A 15,947-nucleotide genomic window follows, 5' to 3' on the forward strand; every position below is an offset into this window, starting at 1 on the left:
TAAAAATTTTAGGTGCATCGGCACTTTAGGTCATTTTGCACCCTTCGATGTATACTTACTGCAAAATTTAAAACAAGGGGTGTAAAAAGCCCAATGGGAAAAATTAAAAGTGCAAGGTTGTAAAGAGACATGCACAACACAAACACAACACATTAAAAAAACAAAAAAAAACTAAGAGCGTTCTCACAGTGGAAGAGACCAGCTCTTCTGAGAAAGCTAAAAACCTTTTATAAAACACTGTCGTCATCGCCCAACAGGGATGACAAACAACAAGTATATGCCGAATAAAAGGAAATTACAAAAACGACACATCGGAGGGTCCAGCCCTTGCATCAAGCAACCATGGGTTAAGCAGGTCATATGGAGAGTATTATCGCCTCTTGAACTGTACATTTCCATTTTCCAAAATATTTAAATCTGTAGTAAAAATTCATTATCAACCTTTCAACTGCTTTTTTTTTTCTTTTCTCATGTGTATACGATTGATTCCCTCTGGGGCTTGCGCCATGTTGGAAGTTTACCATGGAGCTGGATCTTACGGACACAGTAACTCGATTGTGTTTCACTCAAATCTTTTAATGGGTTAACTATACTACAATAACGATAACACGTTTGCACACAAACTGATGAATCACAAATGCCTAAATCCAAGTACGCTGATATAATGCGAAATGTTTTTCTCGCTGTTGCGAGCGACATGCACCATGCCAATTAAAGTCACTCTCCCAGAATTCCGTGTTCTAACGAAGAAATTCCCAGCGGGTGGGAAAAAAATGAAGAGCGGAATGCGAATTATGATACATTGCATCTTAAACATTATGTTTGAGTTAGTAAGCAGGCCGAAAATTGTTAATTTGTCGTAAGCCTGAATCACACGGAACTGGATATCCACTAGAAATGCTCTAGTTGACGCTGGACTGGCTACCCATTTGCTAGTTTTGGATTCACACGGTACTTGTTACACCGTACTTGTCGATAGTCTTTCATTCCCATAATGGCGGCCGCGCGAGATGAAAACAACGTATCACTTCACACTTTTAAACTACGATAACTATTCAACCGAGAGGAATATCGCTTCGTATTAAATGGTTTTAGGTAGAGAAGAATGGCGCTGATTAAATACATACTTTACAACGTTTACTATACACTTATGGAAGAATATTTTAGCTTTTTCAATTGTAAACATGCCTTTCGTGCTGTATGCACTCGGAAACCACAGACAAAAAACGCTGCTTTGCGAACTCACAGATTATCTTTCACATGGCCAAACTTTGCTCTGATTGGCTGTTCCACAGAATCTAGTCGAAGAAAGTTAGTAGCAATTAGAACATGTCCTATTCCTCAAAACCAGTCAAGCAGTCAGCCAGGCGGCCATGATTTCTACCTAGAAAGTCAGTTCATCACCAACTAGGGCATTCCAACTAGATATCCAGTTCCGTGTGATAGGGGCTTTAGGAATGCTTCTACTCAGTTCAATATCGAAATATCATTGCTATTCCTTGTTCGTACACAGGACAACTAATTACCGAACGGTTGGCAACTCTGAGTAGTGGCCAGATGCTTCACTCGAGATTCCAACTATAGTTGACTTCGCTCATATTTCCTACTTGTTACCTTTTAGGAGGCTTTGCCACAATAGCGGCCAATGGCACTCTCTCGTGGGGGCCGATGACCATATTTTTAGATGTCACCCGCTAGGCAGGGTTGTTAAATGTCCACTAATCTATATATATAAAAATGTATGTATGTGTGTATGTTTCTTCTGGCATAACTCTCGAACGCCTGGTGCGATTTCAACCAAACTTGGTACAAATATCACTTACAATCTGGAAAGAAATGGTGTGGGGGCAAGATACACTGGCAACCCTATGGGGATGTGAAGTGGGTGACATGTAAAAATAATCAAAAACGACCAATATTAGTGTGGAATCCATATTTTTCGGGGTCGCTAAGATGAATAGTGACACTCCCAATGCCGTTCAACTCCAAGTTCATCACGTATCGAGATGGGGGTGAGAGTGAAAAATAAAATGTCAAAAATGACCTACATTAGTGTCGAATCCATAGTTTTCGCAGTCGCTAAGCTAAATGGTGACATTCACGATGACCACACTTGGTACACATATGACTTACAATCTGGAAAGGAATACTGCGGGGGTAAGACACTCTGCACCGCTAGTGGGTGGGAAGGGGGTGACATGTAAAAAAAATAATTAAAAAACAAAAAAACGACCGATATTAGTGTGGAATCCATAGTTTTCGGGGTCGCTAAGCTTAATAGTGACACTCCCAATGCCGTTCAACTCCAAGACACCCCTGACACCCCTAGGGGTGGTGGTGGTGGAAAGGGGTGACATGCAAAAATTATCGAAAACAACAGATATTGGTGTAGAATCCATACTTTTCTGGGTCGCTAAGATGAATAGTGACGCTCTCAATGCCGTTGAAGTCCAAGACACCCCTGGCACCCTAGGGGAGGGAGTGGGAAGGGGTGACATGTAAAAATAATCGAAAACAACCGATATTAATTTGGAATCCAGAGTTTTCGGGGTCGCTAAGATAAATAGTCACACTCCCAATGCCGTCCAAGTCCATCACCTATCGGCATGGGGGTGAAAAATAAATGTCAAAAATAACCTAGGTTAGTGACGAATCCATAGTTTTCGGAGTCACTAAGCTAATTGGTGTCATTCACGATGACATTTATACCCTGTCCCAGCTAACTGTGGAGCAAGGCCGCGCATAGCGTCAGAGAAGCGAGGGAAATCTATTGGCCAGAGAGAAGCAGTAGACGCTGATGGGAAGGCTGGTAACTTCAGTGCTTTTCCCCTCTCCACGCAATTCCGTTAATCTTACGTGTTCATTGGTGGAGCCGTCTCGCGTCACTATTTGCGCAGACACTTGTTTTCGTTTGCCTGCTCCACAGTTAGCTGGGACGGAGTATACACGTAAATAAAATTAGTTACATTTCACACTATAGTTAGAATTCATTATTTTCCTGTCTAATAGAAGATTGGGATAAATAAATACCCGGGCAACGGCGGGCAATCAGCTAGTTTTAAATAAATTCAATTCCGGTCCATAAGAGAAAATCAAGAAGCGTAAATGGGTTCTGGACCGTAAAGAACCTTTTTATCTGTTTCACTCCAGGAACCTGTTTTCCGGATGAATTTAAAAACGGTCCAGGAATTTCAATCCCAGGGTTGTTAAAGATCCAGGAATTGTAAATAAATTCTATTCTCGTCCGGGAGAGAAAATCAGCAAGTGTAAATGGGCTTTGGATCGTAAAGAACCTTTTATGTTTAAAGTATTTCATTTCGGTCCAGGAATATTTTTTCCGGGTCAATTTAAATACGGTCCAAGAATCTTTATCCGGATCAATTTAAATACGGTCCAGGAACTTTTTTCCGGATCAATTTAAATATACGGTTCAGGAACCATTTCTCCGGATCAATTTAAATACGGTCCAGGAACAATTTTTCCGGATCAATTTAAATACGGTCCGGGAACAATTTTTCCGGATCAATTTAAATACGGTCCAGGAACAATTTTTCCGGATCAATTTAAGTACGGTCCAGGAACCTTTATTCCGCATCAAATTAAATACGGTTCAGTAACCTTTTTTCCGGATCAATTTAAAACTGTCCAAGAACCTATTTTTCCGGATCAGTTTAAATAGGGTCCAAGGTCCGTATTGAAAAGAAACAATACGCAACTTCGTCCGAATTTCAATTGTGCGAGAAAATAGGTTCCGGAACTCAATAGAACCCATTAGAATTTATAGGTTGCTGGACCTTTAACAACCCCGCTTTGAAGGAAAAATTCGTCGAAAAGCGGAAGATTTGGCCTTGAAGGCAGCATTAAGAAGCGTCACCGCCTGCGCTTTGGAACAGTAACGCCTCAGTGCTCGTATCAATGCGCTGTCAGAAAGCCCTGAGTTGTTTCGGCCACCTCGCAGCGCCGTCCAAAAAAGAACATCTCGGTTTCCTCCACGGCGAGCGAGTGGTCCGATGCCGAGCTGCACAGAGCCGATACTGTGGGAGCCTCGGCGGTTTCATTAGAGTCCAGGCAGTGGCTAGCGAGGCCTGGCGGAACGAGGATGCTGCTGCTGTTGCCTCTCGCGCTGTTCGTCGCCACCAAGCACGTCGCTGCCCAGCCCGCCGCTGCATGGAACTTCCACAGTCTACAGGTACGTGGTCAATAACGTGCTCCACGAATTCATTAAATCGTTCTTAATTAAGTGAAGCTCGGCGCTTACTCGTGCCGCAACCGAGATTAATTCCTTATTTGTTCCGTGGGGCGGTCTGCAACGCGTTTCACCGCGACGGTGCTAATGAAACACGCAAGCATGCCCAAAGGAGGGGTGATAAGGGCACGCCCCCATTTCGCCGAGCATTCCTAAAAAAGAACGTCAAATGCAGGAAAAAGTTAAAATATAGAGTTGGCCAGTGTGTGAACTAACGGAGGGATGCTGGGGATTTCCCCCATAAAAATGTTATTCCCGGCAAAAGAAAATTATTTTTATCCCTTCCACTGTCAGGGATGTTTTTATACCTCTCAATGAAAATGGAATTGAAAGGATATAGCATACTACGTATTTCTCAACTATGCAACAAACACAATTTAAAAATAATTCCTGTCCATTAATGGTTGTCATGGAAGATTTCCCTGCCGAAAAACCTTTGTGAATTAGAGGAGGACACCATTCTGAAACTGAACAACCTTACTTATTTATTTATAATACCAAAAGTTTCAGATACAGAACAGAATGACCGTTTTATACTGAAACAGTAACAGCAGGAAAACAACAATAATAAAAACAAAGAAAAAAATAAGATTACACACAGGCAGCGGCGGTGCCAGGATTAATCATCTATGGGTGCTGAGGAGGTGCGGAAAGAAATTTAGGGGGTGCGATACTGAAAGTAAAACATGAAACACACATGCAACTTTTCAAAACTGGGGGAGATGGGGGGGGGGGCAAGGACAGTTTACTTTCCCTTGGTAGATAAGGTTTAGCATAGTGCGGGGCAAAAATAGCAAAAAGCGGGGGGCAACTGCACCCTAATCGCCGCCACTGATTAACATAAATTACTGACTGAAATGAAATTGTATGTGTGAAATGTAATTACTAGGGAACGGAACTTTAGGTAAATAAATGTTTTTTCTGCGATAAGATAGAGACCCTCATTTTTGCAAAAAATTGTGATCATAGGCTTATATGTCAAGACAGCAAATTTTATTTTACTTAAAAACACATATTTTTCAGTTTTCCGTATGCAAATACATATGTTGCGAATTTTCATTTTAAATACATAAAATCGCTCATTGACTTTAGCTACCTCAAAATCCTCGAAGGAAAAATGTTTATTCTCCGCACCTCTTTCATATCGAGAGTGCTAGGTTTGTTTTGTCTTTGAACACGCTCGCTGGCAGACTTCTGGCGCCTCGCCTATGAACCTAATGGGGGAAAATATTACCCCAACTGGATCTAACTCTCAAGTGCTAATGTGTAAATGTACAGAAATTGTTTGGGAAAACCCACGGTTTTCAAACTGTGTGACAAATTCCACGTGTTTTGCAAGGTGAAGTAGAGGAAGAGGAAGCTTTGGAAAACTTCAGCGTTGGTGGCATTTCGTGCTTTAAATCTGCAAGAATTGTTTTTGTGACGTGGATCGATCTTTCTCACAATATAAGATGTTTCTTTAGAGATAATCGTCACAGATTTACAATAGAGAATGTGGAAAAACTATGGTGATCCACTGCAACTCTTCCAAGAAATAGCTCACTAAGAGGTAAGCATTTAGAAACTGATTTCAGGTGTTTAAAATGCATGTAATATTTTCTTCTTGTTACCAAATGGCTTTTATTTTTGTCACATATTTTCCTGTTTTTGTCACATATTTTCAACATTTATGACACATAAAGAAATAAATATTTCTGAGTTTTTTAGCACATAAAGTTCCGTTCCCTAGTAATAACTTTAGATTGACATTCATTTTCCAGGGAGGCTGTGCCCCCTTGCCCTTAAGTCTCATACTCCAAGAAAGTGGCCATACAGTGTAAACATTCAGATATACGTTGCAGTCACATTGAACTATGTAGTGAAATACAAAATGAAATTATCCTTGTCTAAAAACACAATTTTTTAACCTTTTCAATGTAACCCATGGAGATACAAAATATATAGACACTTCAGGACAAAACTCAAAGTGCACAGTGATTTCGTCTTCGTTAATATCCCTTCTACCGCACAATCCCCAACAACGAACTGTAAAGTTTCTTCGTGAACATTGGGCCTCTTCCTAACGGGTTTTGAAAAACCCTGAAATGGTACGTTTACTAGACATGTTACGTGGAACAAATACACAGAACGTATTAACAAGAAAACTACCCTTCATGTTACAACTCAGAATAAATAATTTCCCGAGCACGACTTGGTGATACCTTGAAAGCAGCTAAAATTTGTGCTCCAGTGTGAGGAAGAACAAGTAGGCGGAAAATAAACACCGTTTATCAACAATGCAAAAAAGAAAAAGGAAAAACTAACATTAAGCTGTAGGTTGTTGCATACAATAATAACGTCTTACTTCAGTACTTTCAATTCGGCGCTCAATATGACATGACATAATATGACACTCTAAGGGTTAGTGTTTTCAGTTGAACGTAGGGGGGTGCGGAAAAAATTAAGGGGCGGTCAAGCACCCCTCGCGCCGCCCCTGCACATAGGGTTACATTGTTAACAATTTTCTGAAACTGTGCTCTGACAAGAATATGTCAACATTTGGAGGCAGATTATTATATGAGCGAGTAAGCCTGTAGAAAAGAGACCGCTGTAGAAGGGAGAGCCTTGTAGTGGGATTGTGAAAGAGTTTTACATTCCCTGCCACCACACAAAAAAAAAATATCCACAGCAAAAGAAAATTATTTTTATCCCTGCCAGGGATGTTTATCCACTCAAACAAAATGGATTTGAAAGCATATATTATTTCTTAACTATGTAACAAACATCCATTAATAGTCCAGTCATCAAAGATATCTCTGTGAAAAAGTATGCAGCTTTGTGGACTGAAAAAGGACACCATTCTGCAACTGAGCCAGTGCTCGAATTGGGAGGATGGATGCTAGCCAAATCTTCGCCAAATGTATTCCCCCAGCTGTCTCATTGTCACCATGTAAAACCACCTAAAGGCGCGATCAAACATTCCCCCATCAAATATTTTCCACTTTAGGCGCTAAACTGAACAACTCATCGAGGCGAGACAACAGTAGGCTGTTTTTCACTTAAGTTTGGGTTTTCCGAGAATGTAAACACATACTGTTTCCAAATTACGTTTGAATGTCATAAGTAGGTTAGAACCAATGTTCTAAGAACCGCCACGCAATAATTTAATCCCCGCGACAGGGTAAGTTTGCAGCAACTTTTTGCATATATAATATGAACAGCTCGGTGGTTGAGGCAAGACTGGCGCGGGAGATGCAGAGTGTCGTTCTCACGCGGATTAATACATAAAACCTGCTGCAAACTTAACCTGTCGCGGGGCTTAGTTTAATGGTTGGTAACATACACAAAATTTGCATACCCCCCCAAAAAAAAAAACGAATTGAAATCACAAATACACCCCTAAGCGGGCCCCCAAAGCAGAAAACTTGATTCGCACAGTGGGGCTGACTACTGAAAAGATGTACCCCCTCCCCTTTACGAAAATCCTGGACACATCACTGAACCCAAACCCCTTCATATTTAGTGGCTAGACCTCCTCGATATATTCGTAGTTTGTTGAATGCAATTTTCCTTTCAGGGGAGGAATTAATTCCAGAATTCTGGAAAGAAAATCCGCCAGGGGTTTATCTAGAATTTTCCATCATCTAGAGTAAGTTCGTATGTAGGATGGTGTAGGAGGGAATTTAGCCTTTGTGGAAAATTATGAGCGGTGGCAGGGGATGTGTGGATAAGTGACTGAACTCCTCCACAAATAATGACTGTACCGCTGTATTTATAGGGAAAAAATGCCTTAAAATAAAAAATTACCTTCACCCAACTCTGCGAATGTATGGAATGAGCATCTAGCTACAAGGTTTTCAAATATTTTCAATATTTCGTCTAGGGAACGTAATTTAAGGTGCAAAATTATGGTCGGGAAAGCGAAAAAGAGGTTCTGAAAATGTTTTCAATGTGCTGATAAAATACCTTTATTCAGGTCTAAACCAGTTACATTACCATTCTTTATTCAACACTGTAGCAAATAACATAATTAGTAAACAGCTACATATAATTTATATTATACCATTTTATAGTTCTTTTTCTGCTATACAAAATGAGACTATAGGATTTTATGTAGCTGATCAAGAAGAGTAAAAATCATTTATTTTTCTAACCAACATTTTAACAAAACATGAAAGAAGAGGAAGAGGAAAGAAACAGGTGCTGAAGCATCAAAGAGGGGTGAAAATGGGGATAAATGTGCTAATCTCACAAAAAGGTGCAACAAAGTGTGTTCATTTTACTTGATTTCATGTCCTAAAATACATATCTCAAACGATCGGTATAAAAAAACAACTATATTTATCCGTTCCCTAATAATAAACTACTCTAAGACCTACAAAATGAATGTTTTTCCAGCTCTCTCTATCTAATTTAGAAGATATCGAACAAGTTAATAAAATGCTGTATTTGGAATGACAAGCTGGTGATCGAAGTAAAAATTTCTAGGTGTGTGAGGGGGTGCTTGTAAGATTCAGCATAGTGACAATGAAGCATGTGGAGGATAGTGTCCCTCGCCCACTTGGACCACTGTTGAAAGCAATTACGAGTTAAAAATTAAAGAACAGAAAGAAAACACACAGCATGTTGTTTTGTGGGAGGGGGTGATTTTTTACCATTGCACATTTTTAATACAATTGTTCATTACAGGCTATCTTGACATCAATAGATGACAGATTGAGGGGCCTTGATGCTCTATATTCAGTTCGACTGGCACCACGATGGGAAATGAGCCTAGATCAACTGGGTCGCAGACTGGAATCCACAGAAACAAAACTTGGACGAATAGAAGCATTGCTTGAGTTACGCCTGGACAAACTTGCCGAAGTAGGTACAAATAAATTTCTGCATCACTATTTCTGCATCTATATAGATGCAGAAACCTCAAAAGTGAATACAGCAGTACATAATTGGAATACATAGAAAATAATTATGGGGCATTCCACGAAAAGTGATCATACACCATGTAACAAAATGATTTAATCAGAACATTATTAGTGTTTTTAATTGCATTAAAGTTTAAATGTTTGTGAATGCATATAATTAGCATATTTCACCAATGAAAATTATTAGCTTCTGTAGCCAATATGCTTCACAGACAAAGGAAGTCAAATTTTCCTATATTTTTAAAGCGTCACACACGTAACACATTATCATTAATGCTTTTCATGCATTCAGGCTAGGTTATCATACTCAAGTTCAATTCATTTGTTAGCAGGCACCACAAAATACTTCACAATTCTATGAAATCAGTTCACTTGAATATTTTAATCCAATCACACGTCTATAATCTTACATTTTGTGTGTAAAATGTCACACGCATAAGGCTGGAATGCCCCTTATTGGAAAATATTGTGAAGATCAAGTTGAACAAATACGACATTAATGGTAAAAATGGCTTTCTTATTCCTCCTGTCAGAACAAGAGCAAAAAAAAAAAATCAAGGTTTGTCTTTAAAATGGTCTAATCACTCTGTTAGGTCAACTTACTCAAACGAGTCAAGCATTTCTATTAGTAGAATTTCCAGATTGCAAAGCTAATGAGAAACGTTAATTTTCAAAATTGTGGTTGCATCTTTAGAACTCTGGATGCACGTTGCATTTTTAGAATTTCTGGGGAGAAATTTAAAAAAAAAAGTTACAATAAAATTAAAATAAATGATAAGGAAAATGTACTAATTCATACCGAAAGAGAGATATCTCAAAATCAAGTAGTTAGATTCTGTGCACATAACAGAAAACCGTTACTTTTGGCAGTAAATCGTTACTTTTGGAAGAATAGTAACAGAAAACCATTACTTTTGGCAGTAAACCATTACTTTTGGAAGCATAGTAACAGAAAACCATTACATTTGGCAGTAAGCAGTTACTTTTGGAAGCATAATAACAGAAAACTGTTACTTTTGGCATATACACTCAAAAGCAATATGAGTATTTTTTTTAAACCATTCTATTTTAGCTACTAAGATATAAAGGCAGAAACAATCACTTTAATACTTTCTTTTTCAGTAATAAACTGAATGCACCTTACCTTTATCTATCATTAATTTTTCTGGTTTTGAAGTAAAAGTTTGATAAAGAAACCACACAGGATCTACAAAAACAGTTTTCTCACATTGTAGAAATCACAGCTCAATAAGTACATATTATAATGCCATGCATACATGCAAGAAGAGCACTTTTTTTTTTTTTGTTACCAATGAACACAAGAAATGAAGAGCTAGTGGGTTAATAAATTAGTTCCTATGGGATTTTATGTGTTTTTCTTGTGCTGCTACATGTGTATATAAGAGAATATGTCTGCAGGAAATTTAGATAAATCTTAGCCTTTAACAGATAAGGCATGCTCTTTCATGAGCTAGAAAGACAAGAAAGAAGGGCAACAACTTCATGATATAAGATTTTCTGTCCCGATCATATAATTAATATAATCATCCAGTTTTGCACCCTCCTTATGGGCAAAAGAAATTCAATTTCAAAATGTAATTTAATCGCAGTTATATTCTGTACTGAATTGCTTTTCTAGGCGATCAATGGGAGGCAAATGAAAGAAGATTTTTCAAAAGACCAGTTAAATCACAAAATAGAGTCCCTGTATGAACGTATGAATTACAGAATGAGCTACATGGAAACGAGGATGGAACTTGGATCTGCAAAAATGAACACAAAGATTGAAACTTCCACTTCAGAAATACAGGTAAAGTATGCTCGAACAGGCAAAATGAGCGGTATATGGCCGAAGCTCAGTAGTACATGTAGAACTGTAATTTGTCTGTGGTAGTACACCCTCAAATATGGATTGTGAGGTGAAAGACACAGTGACGTTAAAACTTAAGTGAACATTGTCACAGTCTCCATGTAAAAATGTAGTTTAGTCTCTCTTACCAACATGTGAAAATCAAATAGATGATTATGCGCTGAAACTTCCAGGATGGATATTTTATATACAGTTTGTAAAGAAAAATTGCGACACTTGCACGAACACGGTTTACAAATGATATATTAACCAGAATGAAGGCTGACACGAATTTTTGATCACAGTACAATGCATATTGTCAATGGCCATTACAATCTCCTCATTTACACCACAATTTGAAACAAATAAACATGTGATATTGAATTTGTATGCATTGTATATGTAGTTACGCATGTAGTCAACAATAATACAATGATATGGTGTAATTTAAAAATTGCAAATAAACATTAAAACATCAACTGAAAATCATCAGGAGTGATTTGCTTGTAATACACACGGTAAACCAACATTTGGTTTACCAACAGATACAAAACAGTTCACTAGTATTTGGTAGCCCTCCTCCCTCCCTCCTGGCTCCCTTCAACGCAGCCAATGTCGAGGCATGCTTGCAACAAGATTACGGCAAACTTCAACCTCGATTTCATGAAACCAAACCCTGACGATCTGTGCTATGAGTTTCACCCTACTCGAAAATGTCTTGTTGCACAGTTTTCTACTCATAATGGCCCACAGATTTTTAATGGGAATCACATCAGGGGAATTAGGTGGCCAACGAAGTCTCGGAATATCCATGTCCTTGAACCACTGATTAACCATTCGTGAATGATGACATGATGGAGTGTCATCCTGGTAGATAAAGTAGTCCATATTTGACCCAGAAAAGTGATCTCTGGCTTTACCAGTACCTTGTGCTGTAGAATATGTAGATATTTTCGAGAATCAACTGATCCTTCACATATCTCAATCCTTCCGACACCTTTAGCTGTAAAGCAAGCCCATACCATTACTCCCCCAGAGAATTTCTGTCTCAGAAATACAATCATTTTGAAGTTCCTCGCCCTTTCTTAACCACAACTTCACACCTGCATCGTTTCCTAGAATTCTAAATTTCTTTTCATCTGAGAAAATCACGTCTTTCCAGTCATCCTCAGCCCAGCTTGCATATCGGCTCACAAACTCATGTCTTGCTGTCCTGTGGGCCTGTGTCAGCTGCGGCTTCTTACGCGGTTTTATTTGGTAATACTCATTTCTCGCAATTGAGACACTACACTGGTATGACTGAGATCAATTCTAAGGTCCGTTCGCAGAACAGACGCAATTTGGCAGGAACTCAGTCCTCGATTCTTCAATGCTGTTGTTTTCTTTTGCGATCTGCCATAGGTGATGTTTTCTTTCTTCTGCCGCAAAGTTGTCGGAGAGACGATTTGTGATATTCATTCTCTGCCTGCTGGTGAATGATGAATTTTAGTATTCCACCAATCTGTCTCAGGGATTTGCTTACGAGGAGAAATGTCACATTTTTTTACCCATTTTGGCTCATTCACAGTGTCCAGACAGCAATAATACTATCACGCAACACTGTTGAAACAATACGCAGTCACTGCACAAACAATAAAAAGTCACCACACGGTCAGTTAAAGCCGATAAGAAAGGCTCATCACACAGACTTCTTACGCTTTCACAGCACCTGCTTTCTAAGAAACTGAATGGTTGTACGATTTCAGCACCATCTGGAGGGTGTATTAACAATACAGAAACAAGTGACTAGCAGCGCTCATGGGCAAAGACGTTCCATAAAACCCAATAGTATTCTGCCTTCATCTGCTTTTTATATACTGGTGTTACATACTGATATTCATGAAAACTGCTGTGCGGATGATGTGTAGCTATTATTTTTTTTACAAACTGTATATGTATCTACGATTATTGTCACATTAAAATGATATTCCATTGTAAACACATGCTCTAGTATGGGAGATTCGAATGAGTGCAAGTGAGCGGAAATTATTCCATGTAGTACTCTAATGTATAAGATCAATCCACAACATAATATGAAAGTCTGCCTTCACTAAAATATCTTCCTACAGCATGTACTGTAAAGAACCTGTCTTAGTTGACCAGGAACCATGTCTGATGTTTTGCCAGTTTTGCATAGACATCTTCAGGAGACTGAGGAATTACACATGGATGTCGAAAGGACACACAACATGACATCCTGATGATGTCCCCATAAATTTTGTACTTCCCCAATACTCTACGACAACTATAAATCATCCCTTCTTTAAAACTCTTACTTACTCCCTACAAATCTCTATCCTGAGTAACAGCTTCTGAATATAATTATTACTAACTATCCTCCCCTTTGTGTATTGGAGAGAGAAACCAGAGCAATCTGATCCCTGAAGAAAATTCACTGTACGGTGCTGCTTCCAAACATCAAACAGACTAACTATGTTGAAAGCTGGGGGAAAAGTTCGTTCTTCGCATATGCAATTAATTCAAGCAGTTTACATTATTACATATAGCTGTTCACATTGCTGACTAATTCTAATGTTATGAAAGAGCATGGGTTACATACTACACTCCGCCGCAAAAAAGAATCACCCCCTAGTGATAAAATCTAATATTTTGTTTCAAGCAGTATGTTTTATTTTTTTGTATTATTTTGACCACTGTACATACTGTACATAATTTTAATATTTTCTGATATTTTAATGAAGAAATCAACAAAGAAAGCAGTTAGTTGATTAAATTGTTAAGCTTTATGGACTTTATTGCCTTCCACAATTGATTAGTTATTTCTTGAAAAATGTTATATACTCTAAATTTGCAATAAAAAATATAACAAAGAATTAACGTAATTTGGATCACAATAGTAATAATAATAATGTGTAAAAATGTACGAAAATGTAAGAACTCCCTCCTTCATCTGCATAGTATGTACTTTAAAATATCACACACTAACTGTTGTAAATATTACATTGTTGAAGTAAATCCACACATGAAGAAATAATGCTCGAAAGAAATTTTTTTACACTTTATTACTAGGGGCGATTCTTTTTTTTCCGCGGAGTGTACTATGTTAATTTTTCTATTACATGGTATTGTTTGAAGTATGCATCTCTATCATATTATAATTATTATTGTTTGAACTATTAATATAAATAATTTGCCATGACTTCCATGGTTCATCTTGCTTTATAGTTTCATTTGTCACTTGTATTAGTTATAATTATTATAGTTCCACAAAATCTGGTAATTAACTTAGAGATAGTAAAAAAATTCATATTTGTTAAATTTAAACAATGTTTAAATCGAGATTTTGATATGGCAGATCAAGATATGGTTGAAAACCATGTTTGTAAAACAGACCTCAAAGATTGAGCAATGATCACAAGTCTTAAACCTTGTAATCTACTAATGTACTCATGAATTTCAAATTATCCAAAACACTCTCCAAGTATGTAGAAAATGTTTTGGTTTTCTTTATTTCTTTCAAAAGTCATTATTTCTCTTGTAGTTTACAGCATTTACAAGCACATAAACACAATTTATGTTGTAATGTTTCAGAACACATGCTCCCTTTATCAGTCATTATTTTTAGTTTGATTAATGATAAAGTTATATACAACAAAAATTATGTTTATATGCTTGAAACAGCCATAAACTACAAGGGAAATAATTCAAGCACTACGTACATAAAAGAAAAAATAAAATTATTATATGATTTGAAATATATTTGCTATTTATAGTTTGACGGCAATCATTTTCCCCTTGTGCCTGGTAACAAGTGATTCTTTTAAACTAGATTCCACGATGCAACAGCCCTTCATGGACTAAGATCTGCCAAGCAACTTTAGCATCACCAAAAGTGAGAGGCTAAGAGGGAACTTTCTGACTGTGTGGTGAATGGGGGAAAAGCAACATATCAACAACCAAACACAATATTTGGATAGAATATTAGAAACAAACTTATTTATCAGTCATCATCATCGTTCGCCGTTTCCTGACTCAACAGTAATGTTTACATTGTGTAATAAGTTACAGATATTTTTTCTTCGAACTGCAATAAGTGAGATTTCAGCAGTCATCTTGTGGATTCATTTAATTTTTAAAAGAATTGACACTGGGCACGATATTTACCGTATTTGCCGGCATATAAGAAATTTTTGAGGAAAATGCTTTATCACTGAATAATATAATAAATTTACAGTATTTCAAATATAAAGTAATATACAGGTCTACTTTCAACAAATAACTTATGTATTGAAACTAGGAAAGAATGCATTTGGTAAATATGGTAATTTCTTCTCTTGTTTCAAACTGATGACTATGAATACATCATCAGTAAAGAGTTAGGTTATTTTTATGCCTCATACAACAGTAACTTGACAACCATTTTCATTTTAGTCCAGCATAGAATCTTTGTCGAAAGCAGTAGGAAGAATAACTGACAAACAGACAGCAATGGGGAGCAACTTGGATCACATGGAAGAGGCCATGAACGAGCACACATCCACTTCAAGTGAAAAGATTACAGAGTTATCTGAAAGGATACAAGAACTGGAAAGTGAAGTACTTGAAGTGGCTACAGGAGTTGATGAAATTAAATCGCAAATGAAAGATGTTGAAGAAAAGAGTGACCAAATTATAGCACAAACTAATACCAGCCTTGAATCTATGCAACACGTGTTAACACAATATCAGCATCAACTTGAAAATATAACTCGAATTGGAAAAATCAACGACTTCACCAATGTTCAAATGAAACTTCAGAAAATAGAGGTATGACATGTTTTCTATTAACTTTTTCATCGTTTATTTACTTAACATGCTTGGTCACTGAGCCAGCTATTGTTATTATCAGGGAATGGATTTATATGTAAATGCATATTTATGTCTGAAGTTGAAATCAGCTATTTTTTGT

The 15,947-nt window shown here is 37.6% G+C and overlaps 2 protein-coding genes across 2 annotated transcripts in view; one reads left to right on the forward strand and one right to left on the reverse strand.

The window, feature by feature from the left end:
* LOC146002542 (Golgi-associated PDZ and coiled-coil motif-containing protein-like) overlaps positions 1-15,947 on the reverse strand; it is a 136,291-nt gene that overhangs the window by 75,440 nt on the left and 44,904 nt on the right. The window lies entirely within an intron of this gene.
* LOC146002620 (uncharacterized) overlaps positions 1-15,947 on the forward strand; it is a 55,209-nt gene that overhangs the window by 27,662 nt on the left and 11,600 nt on the right. Inside the window, exons 2-5 of the mRNA XM_083140583.1 lie at positions 3,959-4,189; positions 8,915-9,091; positions 10,790-10,960; positions 15,431-15,805. Of these exons, the coding sequence (XP_082996709.1) occupies positions 3,959-4,189; positions 8,915-9,091; positions 10,790-10,960; positions 15,431-15,805 (954 nt within the window). The remainder of the gene's footprint in view (positions 1-3,958; positions 4,190-8,914; positions 9,092-10,789; positions 10,961-15,430; positions 15,806-15,947) is intronic.

Source organism: Lepisma saccharinum, chromosome 18, assembly GCF_977018435.1.
Source record: "Lepisma saccharinum chromosome 18, izLepSacc3.1, whole genome shotgun sequence".
Classification (NCBI taxonomy): domain Eukaryota; kingdom Metazoa; phylum Arthropoda; class Insecta; order Zygentoma; family Lepismatidae; genus Lepisma; species Lepisma saccharinum.